This window comes from Lampetra fluviatilis, chromosome 44, assembly GCF_964198595.1.
Source record: "Lampetra fluviatilis chromosome 44, kcLamFluv1.1, whole genome shotgun sequence".
Classification (NCBI taxonomy): Eukaryota; Metazoa; Chordata; class Hyperoartia; order Petromyzontiformes; family Petromyzontidae; genus Lampetra; species Lampetra fluviatilis.
The window spans coordinates 4,821,760-4,837,690 of record NC_136318.1 but is presented as its reverse complement, the minus strand read 5'-3'; the positions used below and the strand labels follow the sequence as shown (position 1 = coordinate 4,837,690).

General features: G+C 52.9%; 1 protein-coding gene across 1 annotated transcript; it reads left to right on the top strand.

Moving 5' to 3' along the window:
- Nucleotides 1-2,768: 2,768 nt before the first annotated feature.
- On the top strand, nt 2,769-13,965 carry LOC144947149 (F-box/WD repeat-containing protein 15-like). The gene is given in 13 exon segments (XM_078876344.1): nt 2,769-2,903; nt 2,906-3,069; nt 5,279-5,300; nt 5,303-5,319; nt 5,820-5,971; nt 6,490-6,629; nt 6,631-6,711; nt 8,676-8,891; nt 9,242-9,406; nt 10,207-10,495; nt 10,726-10,916; nt 11,427-11,584; nt 12,167-13,965. Coding segments are annotated over 13 exon segments (1,830 nt in total). The 3' UTR covers nt 12,267-13,965.
- Nucleotides 13,966-15,931: the final 1,966 nt, after the last annotated feature.

The following is a 15,931-nucleotide window of genomic DNA, read 5'->3' as shown; positions in this document are numbered from 1 at the left end:
GTCCATCGCAAAAATGGCTGTCGTTGTATTTTTGAAGTTCTTGAAACTTTCTTCGATTTGCATGTTTCTCAGGGATGTTACCGATCCCACAGAATCGTTGTTTTGAAACATCGCGGTGAACAGAGCGCTCCCTCGTGCCTGCAGAGGTCACGTGAACCCGTTGAACACAACTACTGCTATTTATGCACACGCATGCGTTGAACTTCTTTCGCACCGTACGTTGACAACCGTGCTAATAGGAGGTGCGGGGATAGGCAAACAAACTACGGGTCTCTGTGTGAGTCGATGGGTCTCTGTGTGGTGTCTATGGGTCTCTGTGTGAGTCTATGGGTCTCTGTGTGAGTCTGTGGGTCTCTGTGTGAGTCTATGGGTCTCTGTATGAGTCTATGGGTCTCTGTGTGAGTATATGGGTCTCTGTGTGAGTCTGTGGGTCTCTGTGTGAGTCTATGGGTCTCTGTGTGAGTCGATGGGTCTCTGTGTGGTGTCTATGGGCCTCTGTGTGAGTCGATGGGTCTCTGTGTGAGTCTGTGGGTCTCTGTGTGAGTCTATGGGTCTCTGTATGAGTCTATGGGTCTCTGTGTGAGTATATGGGTCTCTGTGTGAGTCTATGGGTCTCTGTGTGAGTATATGGGTCTCTGTGTGAGTCTGTGGGTCTCTGTGTGAGTCTATGGGTCTCTGTGTGAGTCGATGGGTCTCTGTGTGGTGTCTATGGGCCTCTGTGTGAGTCGATGGGTCTCTGTGTGAGTCTATAGTACTCTGTGAGTCTATGGGTCTCTGTGTGGTGTCTATGGGTCTTTGTGTGAGTCTATGGGTTTCTGTGTGAGTGTATGTGTCTCTGTGTGAGTATATGGGTCTCTGTGTGGTGTCTATGGGTCTCTGTGTGAGTCGATGGGTCTCTGTGTGAGTCCATGAGTCTCTGTGTGAGTCTATGGGTCTCTGTGTGAGTCTATGGGTCTGTGTGAGTCTATGGGTCTCTGGGTGAGTCTATGTGTCTCTGTGTGAGTCTGTGGGTCTCTGTGTGAGTCTATGGGTCTGTGTGAGTCTATGGGTCTCTGGGTGAGTCTATGTGTCTCTGTGTGAGTCTGTGGGTCTCTGTGTGAGTCTATGGGTCTCTGTGTGAGTCTATGAGTCTCTGTGTGAGTCTATGGGTCTGTGTGAGTCTATGGGTCTCTATGTGAGTCCATGAGTCTCTGTGTGAGTCTATGGGTCTCTGTGTGAGTCCATGGGTCTATGTGTGAGTCTATGGGTCTCTGTGTGAGTCTATGGGTCTCTGTGTGAGTCCATGGGTCTCTGTGCGAGTCTATGGGTATCTGTGTGAGTCTATGGGTCTCTGTGTGAGTCTATGGGTCTCTGTGTGAGTCTATGGCTCTCTGTGTGAGTCCATGGGTCTCTGTGCGAGTCTATGGGTCTCTGTGTGAGTCTATGGGTATCTGTGTGAGTCTATGGGTCTCTGTGTGAGTCTATGGGTCTCTGTGTGAGTCTATGCATGTTGGACTTCTTTCGCACCGCACGTAGCCAACCATGCTAATCGGAGGTGCACGAGTACATCTGTACCCTCGCCATCATCGTCGTCAGCCGTCATCCATCTACTACTGGATGAAGGCCTCCTTCCCCGAGCCGTCGCCACCACTCACGATCCTGCGATGTGATTTTTTTGACTGGTAGAAACTACCTGGTTCCACCAGCCCACAGGGGATTATTGTGTCCGTCCGTCGTGAATCCAAAAATGGGAGGGGTGGGGCTGGGTGGAGAGGGGAAGGTGGGGAGGGGCTGGGTGGGGAGGGAGGGAGGGGCTGGGTGGGGAGGGGAGGGTGGGGAGGGACTGGGTGGGAGGGGTGGGGCTGGGTAGGGCTGGTCACCCCGTGGTGCCCTTATAAAACTCAACGTTTAACCTACTCACGCCGGCTTGTGCCCGCCCTCACAGTCGGCCATATTTGCGGAATTCACCACGCCGCCGTTGACCCTGGCCATTGACCGAGCAACCCAACGTTCCTACCAGCTCCCTCCGCAGAATGTGTTTAAAATCCGCCCAGCACACGAGCCGATTCCATCGCTCCATCTCCTCGGTAGGCGCCCCTCGGGGGAGCATTCTGTCTGAACCGACGTACAGCGTGGTCCAGATGTATTTTGACCGCCAATGAATTGACCCCCAACATTGTTTTCCTTTGCATATTCATTTGTGTTTTAAACAAACCGTACTTTAAAATAGAGAGTTTTTGAGAATTAAATGGGTGTCACAAGACATCTGGACCACCCACTACACGATATGAATCCAAAGTCTTCGATTCTTAAACCGCGCGATTAAACATCGATATGAATCCACGGTAGTTAAAGTAACATTTTATTGACAGATTTAACATAAATCATCATCATTCCAGAGGGTCGCTAAAACAAGCAGTGCCACTTTGTGGGAAGTCAACAGCCTTATGAACAGACTCGCCCCGGCCATGATACTATCCTGTAGGAATTTTACACCACAGACTCAAGAGTATGGGTGGGCTTGTCTTAACCACAGGCGTGTGGAATTCTCTTCGCTCGCTCAAAGCATGGATGGACTTGTCTTCGTCATGGGAATGTGGAATTGAAGCAACAACAGAATTAGTAAAATTCCCACCGCGGCCTCAGAGCAAGAGTTGCCATGTCCCTCGGCCGTAGGAATGTGGAATGTCCGCTTGTGGCAAAGCGAAACGGGGTACGGCCGTGCCCTCGTCCGCGGGAATGTGGAGTGAGCACGCGGATAGCGCCACCTCGCGGTTGGCGGCTGTGGGATGAGACACGCGCGCGTTTCTTCGGGTTCACGCGGAAGCGAACGAGGCTCCCCCCCCCCCCCTCGTGACTCCGCTGATATTTTGGAGCCGCTCACGCAGCCGAGGCCACCTGAGGAAGGCTTCCTTCCTGGCCCCCCCAGGGTGCGAGCCGACGGTTCGAGTCCTATCCCCGGCGCAGCAGGGCAGCAATGGAGTGCGAGCAGCAGCAGCAGCCGCTGCCGTTTGACTGCCTGGCGCACGTGTTCACCTTCCTGCGAGCAGAGCAGCTGCTGAGGGCAGCGGCCGTCAACCGGGTGAGTGAGTGTGGGGGTGAGTGAGTGTGAGGGTATGTGTGTGGGGGGGGGGGGGAGGTGAGTGTGGGGGTGAGTGTGGGGGGTGAGTGTGTGTGGGGGTGAGTGAGTGTGGGGGTGAGTGAGTGTGTGGGGTGAGTGTGCGTGAGGGTATGTGTGTGGGGGGGGGTGAGTGTGGGGGTGAGTGTGGGGGGTGAGTGTGTGTGGGGGTATGTGTGTGGGGGGGGGTGAGTGTGGGGGTGAGTGTGGGGGGTGAGTGTGTGTGGGGGTGAGTGAGTGTGGGGGTGAGTGAGTGTGGGGGTGAGTGTGGGGGGGGGGGGGGTGAGGGTGGGGGGGGTGAGTGAGTGTGGGGGTGAGTGTGGGGGGGGTTGTGTGTGTGGGGGTGAGTGTGGGGGGGGGGGTGTGTGGGGGGTGAGTGAGTGTGGGGGTGAGTGTGTGTGTGTGTGGGGGGGGGGGGGGTGAGTGAGTGTGGGGGGGGGGGGGAGTGAGTGAGTGAGTGTGGGGGGTGAGTGAGTGTGGGGGTGAGTGAGTGTGGGGGGTGAGTGAGTGTGGGGGTGAGTGAGTGTGGGGGGGGGGGGTGAGTGAGTGTGGGGGGTGAGTGTGTGGGGGGGGGGGTGAGTGTGGGGGGGGTGAGTGTGGGGGTGAGTGTGTGTGGGGGTGAGTGAGTGTGTGGGTTGTGTATGTGGGTGTGGGGGGGGGGGTGAGTGAGTGTGGGGGTGAGTGAGTGTGGGGGGGGGGGGTGAGCGGTCCAGACCTCCCCAAAGACCCTGGCTGACAGAGGAGGTGTTCAGGCTGACTGAGAAAAAGTGACAGGCCCACTCTCATCGTCTACACTCTACAGCATCCCACGTTGGAGAATGAGGAGGCTTCCTGCAGCCTTCGCTCGGAGGTTCGGAGAGCCGTTAGGCGCTGCAAGGATGGGTGGTGGTCGCAGGTTGCTGAGGAGATGGAGTTTGCCTCAATGGCCCGCGATCACAAATCGCTTTTTAATTCCCTCTTTAAGAAGGGGGGACCGCCCACAGACTGTAACAACTACAGGGGCATCTCACTCCTCAGTGTGCCGGGAAAGGTCCTGGCAAGGATTATTCAACATCGCCTTGCTGGGCACGCTGAGGAGAGGCTTGCAGAGCCCCAATGTGGTTTCAGGAAAGGGCTGGTCCTGCCTATAGATGCCATATTTTCTGTCCGTTTGCTACAGCAAAGGTGTAGGGAATTCCAACAGGCCCCACATCTCTGCTTTATTGACCTGTCTTCTTGGTTTAAAGTCACGTAGAAGGGGAAATATTAAAATAATAAAAATAAAACATAATAAAATAATTCTCACGACGTTTCGGCCACAACGCAAGCAGCCGTCCTCAGGTGAAACACAGGTCTACACAGACAGGTGAAGAACAGGTCTACACAGACCTGTTCTCGACCTGAGGACGGCTGGAATTATTTAATTATGTTTTATTATTTTATTATTTCCCTTCTACGTGACTTTACCGAAAGAACCAAGAAGATGAATCCCTGCAGTCACGAAAGCTTTAAATCGAAATTTATTGACCTGGTCAAGGCCTATGATACCATCAGTAGGCCTGGGCTCTGGGTTGTCCTTGTGTAGGGTTTGCAGCGTTTCAATTCCTAAACCGCGCGTGGCATCATCCATCCATCGGTGGCTATCCGCGGCGTTTTCCCCAACTCGATCTCTGGCGACCGCCCCAGCCACCACGCTCCGTCTCGCTCCGCTCACCAAAATTAACTCGTTGCACGCTGCACGCGTCCGATGATCGTTAAACAAGTCCCACGTGACGGGCCGGTCTACGTCTCGCGGAACACATGCGCCGAGATTCCACAGTCTTAATTGGCGTTAACTGCTGAGCGCGTCAACGTTGGGACGTGTTGAAACAATCATCGGGTGCGTGCAGCGCTGGGGAGAGAAATGAGGCCAGGTGTGGTGCTGACGACATCACGGGTGTCAGCCTTGATAGGTACCTGCGAATGGCACTTATCCCCCCCCCCCGCCCCAACAGCTTGTGAAAAGCTATGTGGGGAGATCTTTGTATATTGGTATGTGCGGGGTGCATGTGCTCACGTGTATGCGCGCGTGTGCGTGTGTACACGTTTGTGTGTGTGTACACGCGTGTGTGTGTGTACACGTGTGTGTGTACACGCGTGTATGTACACGCATGTGTGTGTGTACACGTGTGTGTGTCTACCCTCTTCCCTCCTGTCCACCAGTTTGTGGAATGCTGTGGCCAACCTCACCCCGCGCTGTGGAGGTAAATAACCCAGCTCTCGACTCTTACTCTAACCTGTCAACCTCACTCGCATCCGCCCACTCCCACAATTACAACCGAGCCAGCAGTGGCACGGGCAAGAAAGTGCAGGACTGCACCTGCTACAATTAGGTGAATGAGCCACAAATAAAACTGCAAATGAAATAAATAAAAACGAACAAACCTGTGACCCCATGACCCAGTGATAGGGCCGCCACCTATCCAGGTTTGACCCGGACAATCCGGGGACTTGGCATCTGTGATCGGCTACCGGTGTTGCCTTGAACTTTACGGCTGTAAACCGCACAGTGTTGATGATCGACCTCGTGCTGACCGAGAGATCGAGCGCGTCTGGCTTCCTTTCTACGTATATGTTGAACTTCTTTCGCACCGTACGTAGCCAACCGTGCTCATCGGAGCTGCGGGGGACGTGCACACGGTGAGCCTTCACCCAGCAGAGGAAGAAGTGGGAACCCAAGCGCGCTGTCTCCCGCCCCGTGCAGGTGCCTGTGCCGGCGCCGCTGGGCGTTCTGCTGCGTGGAGCGAGCGAGCGAGTGGAAGCGCTACTACCTGCGGCGCCAGGGGCTCGAGAGGGCGCTGGGCTGCGGGCGACCCGGCGCCGACTACACATGCACCACGCTGAGGGGCCACGACGGTGCCCGCACACAAAGACAAAGATCCCCCGCGTAGCCTTTAGCAGGCTGGGCAAGTGCTGTTCGCGAGTAGTACCTATTGAGGCCGGCACGGCGCACCAGGGGGGTGGGTGGCCAGCAGCACGCCCGGCCGGCTTTGTCTCCCGAGTGGCGATATTTACACATCGTCCTGGATACTCATCTGAGTCCGATTTGAACTAGCGGAGGCCCATGACTGGTTTAGATAAGCCTCGCTTGTGTTGGTGCGCGTGCGTTTCTGGGGAGCTGTAGTGTAGTGGTTACCATGCTGCACTATAAACCCGCGGTCCTGGGCCTCTCCTAGGTTGACTCAGCCATTTTAAAAGCACCGAGTTCCCGTATCCAGTATAGCTACTGAGGCCTGCACATCAATCGAGCCTCTTGAGCACAGCGAGGCTGTTGAGCACGTTAAGGAATGCACGATGTTTTTGGGTAGATGGGTACCAAACGACACCAAGGAATCTCACTGCGATGGCAACTGCCATCTCCTCGCCCTCTCTAGGCGCGATCTCGGCCGTGTGCTACCTCTCGAACGGGGAACCGCGCATCGACACGGCGCAGGGCAACGACGATTACGACGACGATTACGACGTTGATGGTCAGGAGAACGCGGAGAGAGGGAAGAGCGGAGCGAGCGCGCCAGCGGCCAGAGAAAGCTCGACCCTTGACCTGCGTGTGCAGCGCCAGCAAGGATGGCAGCGTGCGAGCGTGGGACGTGCACACGGTACGCCTTCATCCAGCAGTGGGTTGACCATTGGCTCATGGTAATGGCAAGGGACGAATCTACCGTTTTATTACATCCTTGCGTATGGTGGCAGCAATGTGCTTGAGGTGCTCAACGCCAATGTCGAGATCTGCTGGCCACGACCAGAGGGCTTCAGCAGAGTGAGTGTTTGTGTCGTTTTGCTGCGTCCTCCTCTCCTCCGGTTGAAAGGAACGAGCGCAGACGACAGTGGTTTATTATTTGGTCCAGAGCTTGGGTTGCATAGCCACGATCGCACTAGATTGGCTCGTCATTAATTTTACGGCCTGGTGATAAAATACCGCGCCTCCGATTAGCGCGGTTGGTTACATACGGTGCGAAAGAATTTAAACCGACATAAATCCACACATCACTGTGGCCGTGACAGTAGTGTCGAGCGCATGGATCAAAAGACGCATTTAGGAAAATATAACTTTATTTAAAAAAATCCACTCTCCAATTTTATCTCGATGAGCGGCGTCACGCGGTGAACCAAAGTTTCCAGTCGTAGTTCTCGTTAGAGCAGCGCAACCCTTGGTGTTAGAGAATGGCCCGAGGAAGTGGATATCACAGAACTAGCTCTGTCAACACTGATCCACGGGCTGTGTGCGGATATGAAAGTAAAGTTAGTAGCGTTAGAAAAGTTTGATGCTTTATTTGTGCAGTCATCGGTGACCGGGCAGAGACCACCAGCTCACACGACGTTTGGAAACCTGAATTCGAAGTCAGGTTTTCACCTCAAGAATTAAAGGGGCACATCTTGGGAATAATAAAGAAATAAATATATCGTCGCGATACCACGAAAAGTGGAGAACGACACGTGAATACATTGTGTCGAGTGTTGCATCATCGTTATTACACAGCTGATACAAACCAGGACCTTTAACAACGAGGGAAGATAATTGTTTTTTTTACCCTTTTATCTGGCAACAAAACTGACCCCGAGCTCTCATACTCTGATGGTGCGTTGTCTTTGAGTTGTGCGCCTTTTGGCGTCATCTGGTCCAACCCATGTGAGACTAGGCTCTAAGGAAAGCTGTCTCGGGTGTGGACCAATCAACTTCAAGGACAGTGCATACATTATCAGAGTTATGTTTTTTGTTTGCATTATGACTGCAGGTATTGTGGTCTATGCAAACATGACTCCTTGTAAAAAAGGTGTCAGTTTTGTTGCCAGATAAAAGGGTAAAAAAACAATTATCATATTTTTCTACTGGCAAAGGAGGTTCCAATGGTGTAAACGAGGGAATAGTTTCAGATTTCCCAGCACAGCTGTTGCTGTGGTTACCTCAACGAGAGGACGATCCTGGGCAAACTAGAACAGGTGGCAACCCTAATTCGGAAGTGGATATCATAGAACTGGTAGTTAACATCTCGCCACGGTGGCGAGATGTTAACTACCTCACCTGGTATTCAGGAGGTCATGGGTTCGATTCTGACCCTCACCTTTGTATATTTGTGGTTTGCATGTTCTCTCCGTGGTACTCCTGTTTTCTCTCCACAGGATAAGCCTATCAATTTTGGCCAGCTCGCTTCTGAAATAGAACTGTATAGCTCAGTGGGCCTTATCTGGTAAAAAAAAAAGTACTCTCAGGTTTTTTCGGTAAAGTCACGTAGGTAAAAAATATAATTAAAAGTTAATAAAAGTAATAATGGAAATAAAATAAAATAATAAATCACGACGTTTCGGAGGCAACACAAGTCTCCGTCATCAGGTGGGACCGTCACAGCTAAAAATTTTACCTACGTGACTTTACCGAAAAAAACCTGAGAGTATGAATCCTTGCAGTCACGAAAGCTTCACATCTAGAAAAAAAAAAGTTTAGTTTAATTGCAATGCCACGGTCATCTGAGCCACCCGACCTCCGCGACGTGCCCCCGCTGGAGGCGACCACTCTTCATTTCCATGCCGGGACCCAGTGTCATCCTCCGACGATCGCTTGCAGGGCCAGCAGCTGTGGCTGGCTGGGCAAGTGGGCGGCACGGCCGTGGAGTGCCTGGTGGCAGTGCCGACGCTGGGGCTCGTGGTGTCGGGGAGCCGGGTCGGAGAAGTCACGGTGTGGGATGCGGCCGGAGGTCACGAGGTCGCGACCCGAGCTGACCCCACGCCCGGGGTCACGGTGCTCGCGACGTGTGCGTTGGAGGGCGGCCACTTCCTGCTTGTGAGTCCGCGATCGCACGATCTGCACCACGATTATCACGCGCTCATAATTGTACGCACACAGCCCTTCCATGAAGCGCTCATAATTGTACGCGCACAGCCCTTCCGTGAAGCGCCCTGCTGGACGGGGGCCTCCCCGCCGCGACGTGTGGGTTGTGAGAAGAGCTAGGAGAGTGGGTGGGGCACAGCAGAGCAAGACAAGAGGGGAGAGGCAAGCAGGGGAGAGTCCGCGGAGGGTCGCAATCGCGGCGAGCGTGCGACCTTGAGGTCAATCCTGGGACAGGACCGGGGTGGAGTGGGGAGATGGCGGGATAGCGGTGACGCGGCCACGCGTCCACTGTGCGTCGCCAGGCGGGTGGCAACATGGGCACCTTGCGGGTACTGGCGCTGCCCTCCCTCGCCCCCGTGCGCAGCCTTCTCCTGGCCGAGGACCACGCGCTTAACCTGCTGGCGCCGGCGCCGGTCGGCACCGTGATCCTGGTGGGTGCCACCCACAGCCCGGACGTGCTAGTGCGGGTGAGTACAGCGAGAGCTGTTTTGACGCCAAAGGTCTCATCGCTACACACCGATCAGCTGCTCGAACTTTCTCTCTTCGTGCGCTTCTACCGTGCGCCTCTTCTCTCATCCGGCATGTTATTAAGTAACACACCTTTTAATTGCATGCCTATTCCAGGCATCGTATATGTTGATGAACTGTGATTAACCCATATGGTAATATGCACTGCTTATTTACAGGTTAATATATATCCATTATTATGGATATGACAATAATAAACCCCCCTCTGATCTTTGCACCTGATAAGCTCACAGTGATGACATCATGTTGCTGTATTTAAGATCGGAAGCAGGAAGACTTCCTCACAATTCTGTAAAATCGCCTGATGAAACTCATTGTAATCACCAGCAAAACGTCGTGCTGAATTGTAAATGTAATTTACTCACCATCACGCCAGTGTACACGTTTTGTTCACGTGACAAACCTTACGAATTGGCTGTGTTGGGTGGTGGTGGGTTTCCGACACATTTATATTTATGCAATCTAATCCGAAAACCTTTATTATAAATAATATTGACCGCGAAAGCCTCCGTGTTAAATTGTTCTCTCGTCCTCGCAAACACCGCCCATACACAGAGATCCATCGACTTGCAACGAGAACCATAGATTTGTATAGACCCATGCACTTACATGGCCTTACATATGGAGCCATTCTCTTAACACGTCCGGCATCGTACAACGCGGCTGGCGTTGGTACAATTCTGCTTGGCACCGTTCGACATGGATTTGACGTTGCGTGCGGTGGTGCCGGCGCGACCAGCTGCTGGGCGTGCGAGCGTTGTGCACGGAGGACGAGGAGGAGGCACCTCCCGACCCCCGCCGGCCTCTGCCCCCGCGCCCCGCCAACTGGCGCCCCGATCCCATGGCGGCGATGGTGACGGCGACGCTCCCGGAGCTCGCCGGTCTCGGCGTGCTGGCGGCGGCGTGGTTCCCCGCCAAACCGGCGCGCCTCGCCGCCGCCGTCGAGCTGGCCGATGGTCAGCACGAGGTGCGCTGCTTCGACGTGGAGCTGGGCAAGGCCAGGCACAGGGGCAAGGAGCACGTCGCCGGTAGGTGCGGGGCGCTTCGCGGGCCGCGCGACGACGGCGGGCTCGATGAGCCGTCGAAATGGTTCGCGCTTTCAACCCGATGGTTTTTCGGCACGTTTTTTTGTGTTTTAACGTCTCCCTCGTTGAGGCGCAGCAGTCAGTTGCAGCTCTACATCTGGTCGCGTCGGCGTCCGAAGCGGAACCCGATTCCGTCCGATCGTTCTCCCCTCGCGCCGCGCTCTCTCCGCCAGTGGGCGAGGTGGCGGTGCGGTTCACGATTCCCAAGGAGCAGTGGGTGACGCAAGCGCCGTTCCTGCGCACAGCGAGCCACAACATCGTCCTCACGACGCTCGGGCAGCAGCTGAGCGTGTGGGACGCGGCCACCGGGGGTCACCTCGCGACGTTCAGCGACCACAAGCAGCATATCACCGGCATCCACGTGGTGCGGGCCTGGCGGCACCACCGCACTATACACGACACCACCACCACCACACTATACACAAAATGTCCTACGACAAACTGAGACAATGGTTTGGCTTGCTATTTCGTAATGACGACATGCCACATCCAGCGTAACCTCTCACAATGGCTGCTGTGGCGGCCACCAGTCCACGTGGCAAGTACTCCCTGTCGAGTTTAACACGGAGGAGGCTTTCGCGACCGATATTATCTGGGCTTTTTTGGGTTACATCGCGTAAATATAAATGCGTCGTTAAACCCGCCACAAACAATTAATCAGGTTTGTCACGTAGACAAAACATGCTCATTCGTTACTTAGTACAGCACACCGGTGTGTTGGTTGAGTAAACCGACGACGTTTCACCAGTAATTGCAACCAGCATCATCAGGCGACAGCCAGACACGGAAAGTACTCGGTGATAAAATCAAGCGGCCCCCTTACCCTGGGCACTGCCACACTCATTGCGCCCGTGTCTGACCGCGGGGTCCGCAGGACCCGTTCCGCGTGGTGAGCTGCTCGTTTGACCTGTCCCTGCGCGTCTACACCTGGGCGCAAGCGGAGGCGGCGGAGGGAACGGAGGCGGCAGCGGGGGCGCGACAACAGCTGGTCAGCAAGTATACCCTGCTGGGGGGGTCGCTGACCCGCTCGCGGTGAGTCGGCCCACCAGCGTGGCGGTGCAGCGGCGACAATTTACATTGCGGCAAAGGGGCCTAACGGACGATTCTTTCCCTGACCCAGGCAATTTTATGAATCGGTTCCATCCGCTCGATTAGCCCAACTGTAACGGCAACGATGATGTGCGTGATGATTTGCGCCAATCGTGAACAATCGATGACATGATTCAATGTATTAAAGTGCGTAAGAATCGTGTGTCCCATGTGTGTGTTCATGCGTGTGCATATCCATGCCTTGGGAGCGGTAGTGCAATGGTTAGTGCGCAGCACTACGACCCGAGTGTGATTGCTCCTGGCGGCCAACACCAGTGAAGATTATCTGAACCGTATCTGGGCCTCCCCCAGGTCGACTCCGCCTTAAATGAGTACCTGGTCCGTTGTGTAAACATCACCACTGGGGAGACAAAAGCAGCCGGACAGGCTGGCCACCTCCCCTTCGTAGATGCTCGCTATCAGCACTTGCTCCAACAATCTGTTAAGGCTACAAGGGGGATCTTTGTCTTTTTTTGGCATGCCCATTCCTGTGTGCTTATGCGTCTGTGTGCGTGCATCCCACAGGGGCTTCAGGAACGTGGTGAGCGACTGCAGCAGCGTGGTTGGCGTGGTGCAGGCTAACAATGGACGGGACGTTCTCAAGGCCTACAACTTCAGCTTGTGAGGGGCAGTCTCATACAAAGCCCCGGTGTTTGCATGGACCACCAAGTGCAGGAGTTAACGAGGGATGCTGTCAGAGGGTGCTTGCGTTGTGTCCTCAAAGATAATAAACCGAAGGGAGTACATTTGGCATTTGAACGATTTTCATGGGACAGAAGCAATCACTTGGGTTGCCAACTTTTCCACCATAGTTCCAACGCAGGCGTTTCTCAGTCAACCTCAGTCCATCGTTATCAAAACTGCGTGTATAGGAGAGCCGACACGAGGTTGCAGGGGGTTCGTCCTTTATTTCTTCCCCCTTCCGCTGTTCCCGCTCCACTGTCCCCCTCCTTTTGGCAGGAATCCTTACCACCCCCCTCCCCGACACCCCTTGCATGCGTATTATAGTTCAACACAATAACCGGTACCAGATCTCGACGCACATCAATTCCTGCTGCCGGAAGAGATGCCAGTTTTTTTTTTAATCCTTTATATTAAGTTCGCTTGCTTGCTTAGGACCGTGCAAATCTTTCGGTCGTTTTTTAACCCACTTCCCGTGATCCAATCGAGCTGACATTTTGCACACAGACTCGTTGTGTGAGACAATTAATGTTCGTGAATTTTTATTTCCAAAATTTTACACTTTTTAGCAAAAAAAATTTTATTTACATTTATTAAAATATAACTCATTCATGGCTTTAGCTGAACGTCACAGTGTAGGAGCCAAGAGCGTGACACCTCCACAGGCCCTGGCGGAGTAGCGCAGTTGGTAGCGCCCTTGCTTCCCATGCCAAAGGTCGCGGGATCGATCCCTGCGTCCTCCACAGGCGAATATATTTTTAAATCCTTTATATTAAGTTCACTTGCTTGCTTGCGTAGGACCGTGCAAATCTTTCGGTCGTTTTTTAACCCACTTCCCGTGATCCAATCAAGCTGACATTTCCCACACAGACTCGTTGTGCGTGACAATTAATGTTCATGAACATTTTTTTCCAAAATTTTACACTTTTTTGGACAAAAATATATTTAATTACCAATTGCTTAATGCTGCCATGCAATCATCTGACCCATAAGTGGCAGCCATCTCAAGCCAGAGGACGAGAGGACTCTAGCCGCCACGCATAGAAAGGATTTATAGTGAAAAACTTTGTTTTTACGGGTTTACTTGTTTTCGCTCAAACACGGGGAACAAAGGGTGGCAAAAATCTTCAACCGCGAAGGCGCCATGGTCCCACTCGGCAAGCTTCGCGGGACATTTCCGTTCAGTCGTCTCCCGCAGGACGATCGGATGTTCACGTCGTAGGTGGATATACTCTGCCCTGCATCTACCTTGGGTCTTCTGGGGACCCGCAAATACGGGGTGAAAATGTTTGAAACTCAGGGGAACCACAAATGGTCAATGGCCCATCTACGCTGTACAGTGCCAGGTTAGAACCCGAACGATTGACCTTGCCGCTTTCGGTAAAGTCACATAGGTAGATGGATTCCTGCAGTCACGAAAGCTTCAAATCAAGATCGACCTTGCCTCGTTACATTATTTACTTGCACTTTTAATTGATTGCATTGGCGCTTGTTTACATTTTTGTACATTAGTTGTGGTTACCCCATGCAAAGATAATTAACATTATAAAAGGGTAAATGGATATAAACTGGGCAACGGCCACCCATTGAACTGTTGTTTTGAGACTACTGTAATGTGCACGAATAAAACTGCCTTGCTGTTACTTTTTGGGGCTTACGGAGTTCTTTGTTTGGGTCGGCAAAAGTCCTTCGAATGGGTCTTGGGATCCAGTGCCGCACGGCTTGCGGGTGCGAGGCGGCACATACCCCCCCTCCCTCCCCTCCCCGTCGGTGGCAAGGATCGGTGGAACGTCGAGATTTGCGAAACTGCCAAGCCTGCCAGGCTCAAAGGTGGTCGCGAGGTGGCAATACCCCGAGGGTGTTTGTGACAGCGTCTGTGCGTTATCCCCCCCTCGTGCATCGTAGCTTTTCCACGAGTCCTCCAGTTTCCTTCTATACGCAAAACAACCCTTACAAAAAAAACGGTCAAACATTAAAAAGCAGATGAATTTTTTGGGACAAATTAACATTACAGCTGAAATGTAGGTGATCGGCCGGGTACTTCCACCTATTTCAAGAGGTCTGGCTGGTGTGGAAGAGTAGGCCAAATAACCTTCGGAGGAGCTCTCCGTGCTGCAACCAGTGGACACTCATCTTGCCGATCGTGGCGCGAGCAATCAATTGCAGGGCTGCACCTTTTTTAATTAGCGTCAAATATCACAACACCTCGGGCCCTTGCGTGTATGCTGAACTTCTCTCACACCGGACGCAGACAACCATTGCTAATCGGAGGTGTGGGGAAAGGACAATTAAACACAAAAAGCCGTTCTAAAGAAATGTTTTAAATCTCGATTTAAAAGCCCAATTTACCACAAGTCTGGTGAATGCAGACTCCATGATACCTTGTCATAATGTGGTGTTTGAACATTTTACCGCCTGTATTATTGCCAGAAAGGATAAAAACGCTTTTTTACACAGTAAACCCTAGATTTGAAGCTTTCGTGACTGCAAGGATTCATACTCTTAGGTTTTTAGGTAAAGTCACGTAGGTTAAAAAAATTATAGAAATAAAAATATATTAATTTTTTTACCTACGTGACTTTACCGAAGAGTACAGTAAACCCTCTAATCTAAAGGGTTACGTTCTTGAAAACGCTCGCGAATTTAAAATGCATTAATCCAGAAATCTTGTCTTTACAAGAGCAGGGTGGTGGGTGGGTGGGGGGGGGGGCAAAACCACGCAACACAAAGAAGCCACAAAACAGTCAAATGTTCCATTTTTTTTTTCAATCTTCATTCTTTAATGACTCGAATTCTAGATTTTTTTTTAAACTGCATTCTGGGAAAAAAGTGAAACCTAACAAGAGAGAAAAGAAAAAACCAAAATAGCGATACATGAACTCTCGACAAGTCAGCGCAACCTCCGTCGAGGAGGCCTTGGGCAACGACTGATCGCGTGGGGGGGGGGGAGCTTGGCTACAGCAAAAAATCTGGCCGTACCGCAGCGAACGTCGCAGCAGCCTTCTGGAATCCAACCGCAAATGTTATTACTTTTTAAACGTGTTTCTCTCCCAAAAAACAACAACGCAACAATCCCGTTCAGGTTTCCATAAACAACATTTGTGAATAAATACCAAAATGAAAGAAAAGAAAAAAAACGCTTAATTATGGAACAGTTGCCTTCTTCCTCGACCCGTGCCCGCCCTCCCCCCCCCCCACTTTTCCCTGGTGGCGTCTCTCCCCCGTGGGATTCTATTTTACAGGTTTCAGTGCGGTTTGCCGGTGCCTTGAGATTATAATCCAGCCGACCCGTCCGCCATTTTATTTCTATTCCACGTGAGAATTACACCGACCAAGTACGTTCCGGACTGGCGTCCGCCCGCCCTGCCCCTGCGTTCCTCGCTTCACGCACGGCCGTGGCTCTGCATGTGCTGCGTGTCCCTTACCCTCACCGCCAAACTACGGCCGCGTCACCGCCAAAACCGCGCCGGCGCCCAACGACGGAGTCGACCGGCCACAATCCCCGCGCGCGGCTGTGCCGAGGGGACCGTGAGGCTCCTCCTTCTGCAGCCCCCCCCCCCGCCCAACTTCCAACTTCTCGCCCGACAACTTACCCCCCCACCCCACCTC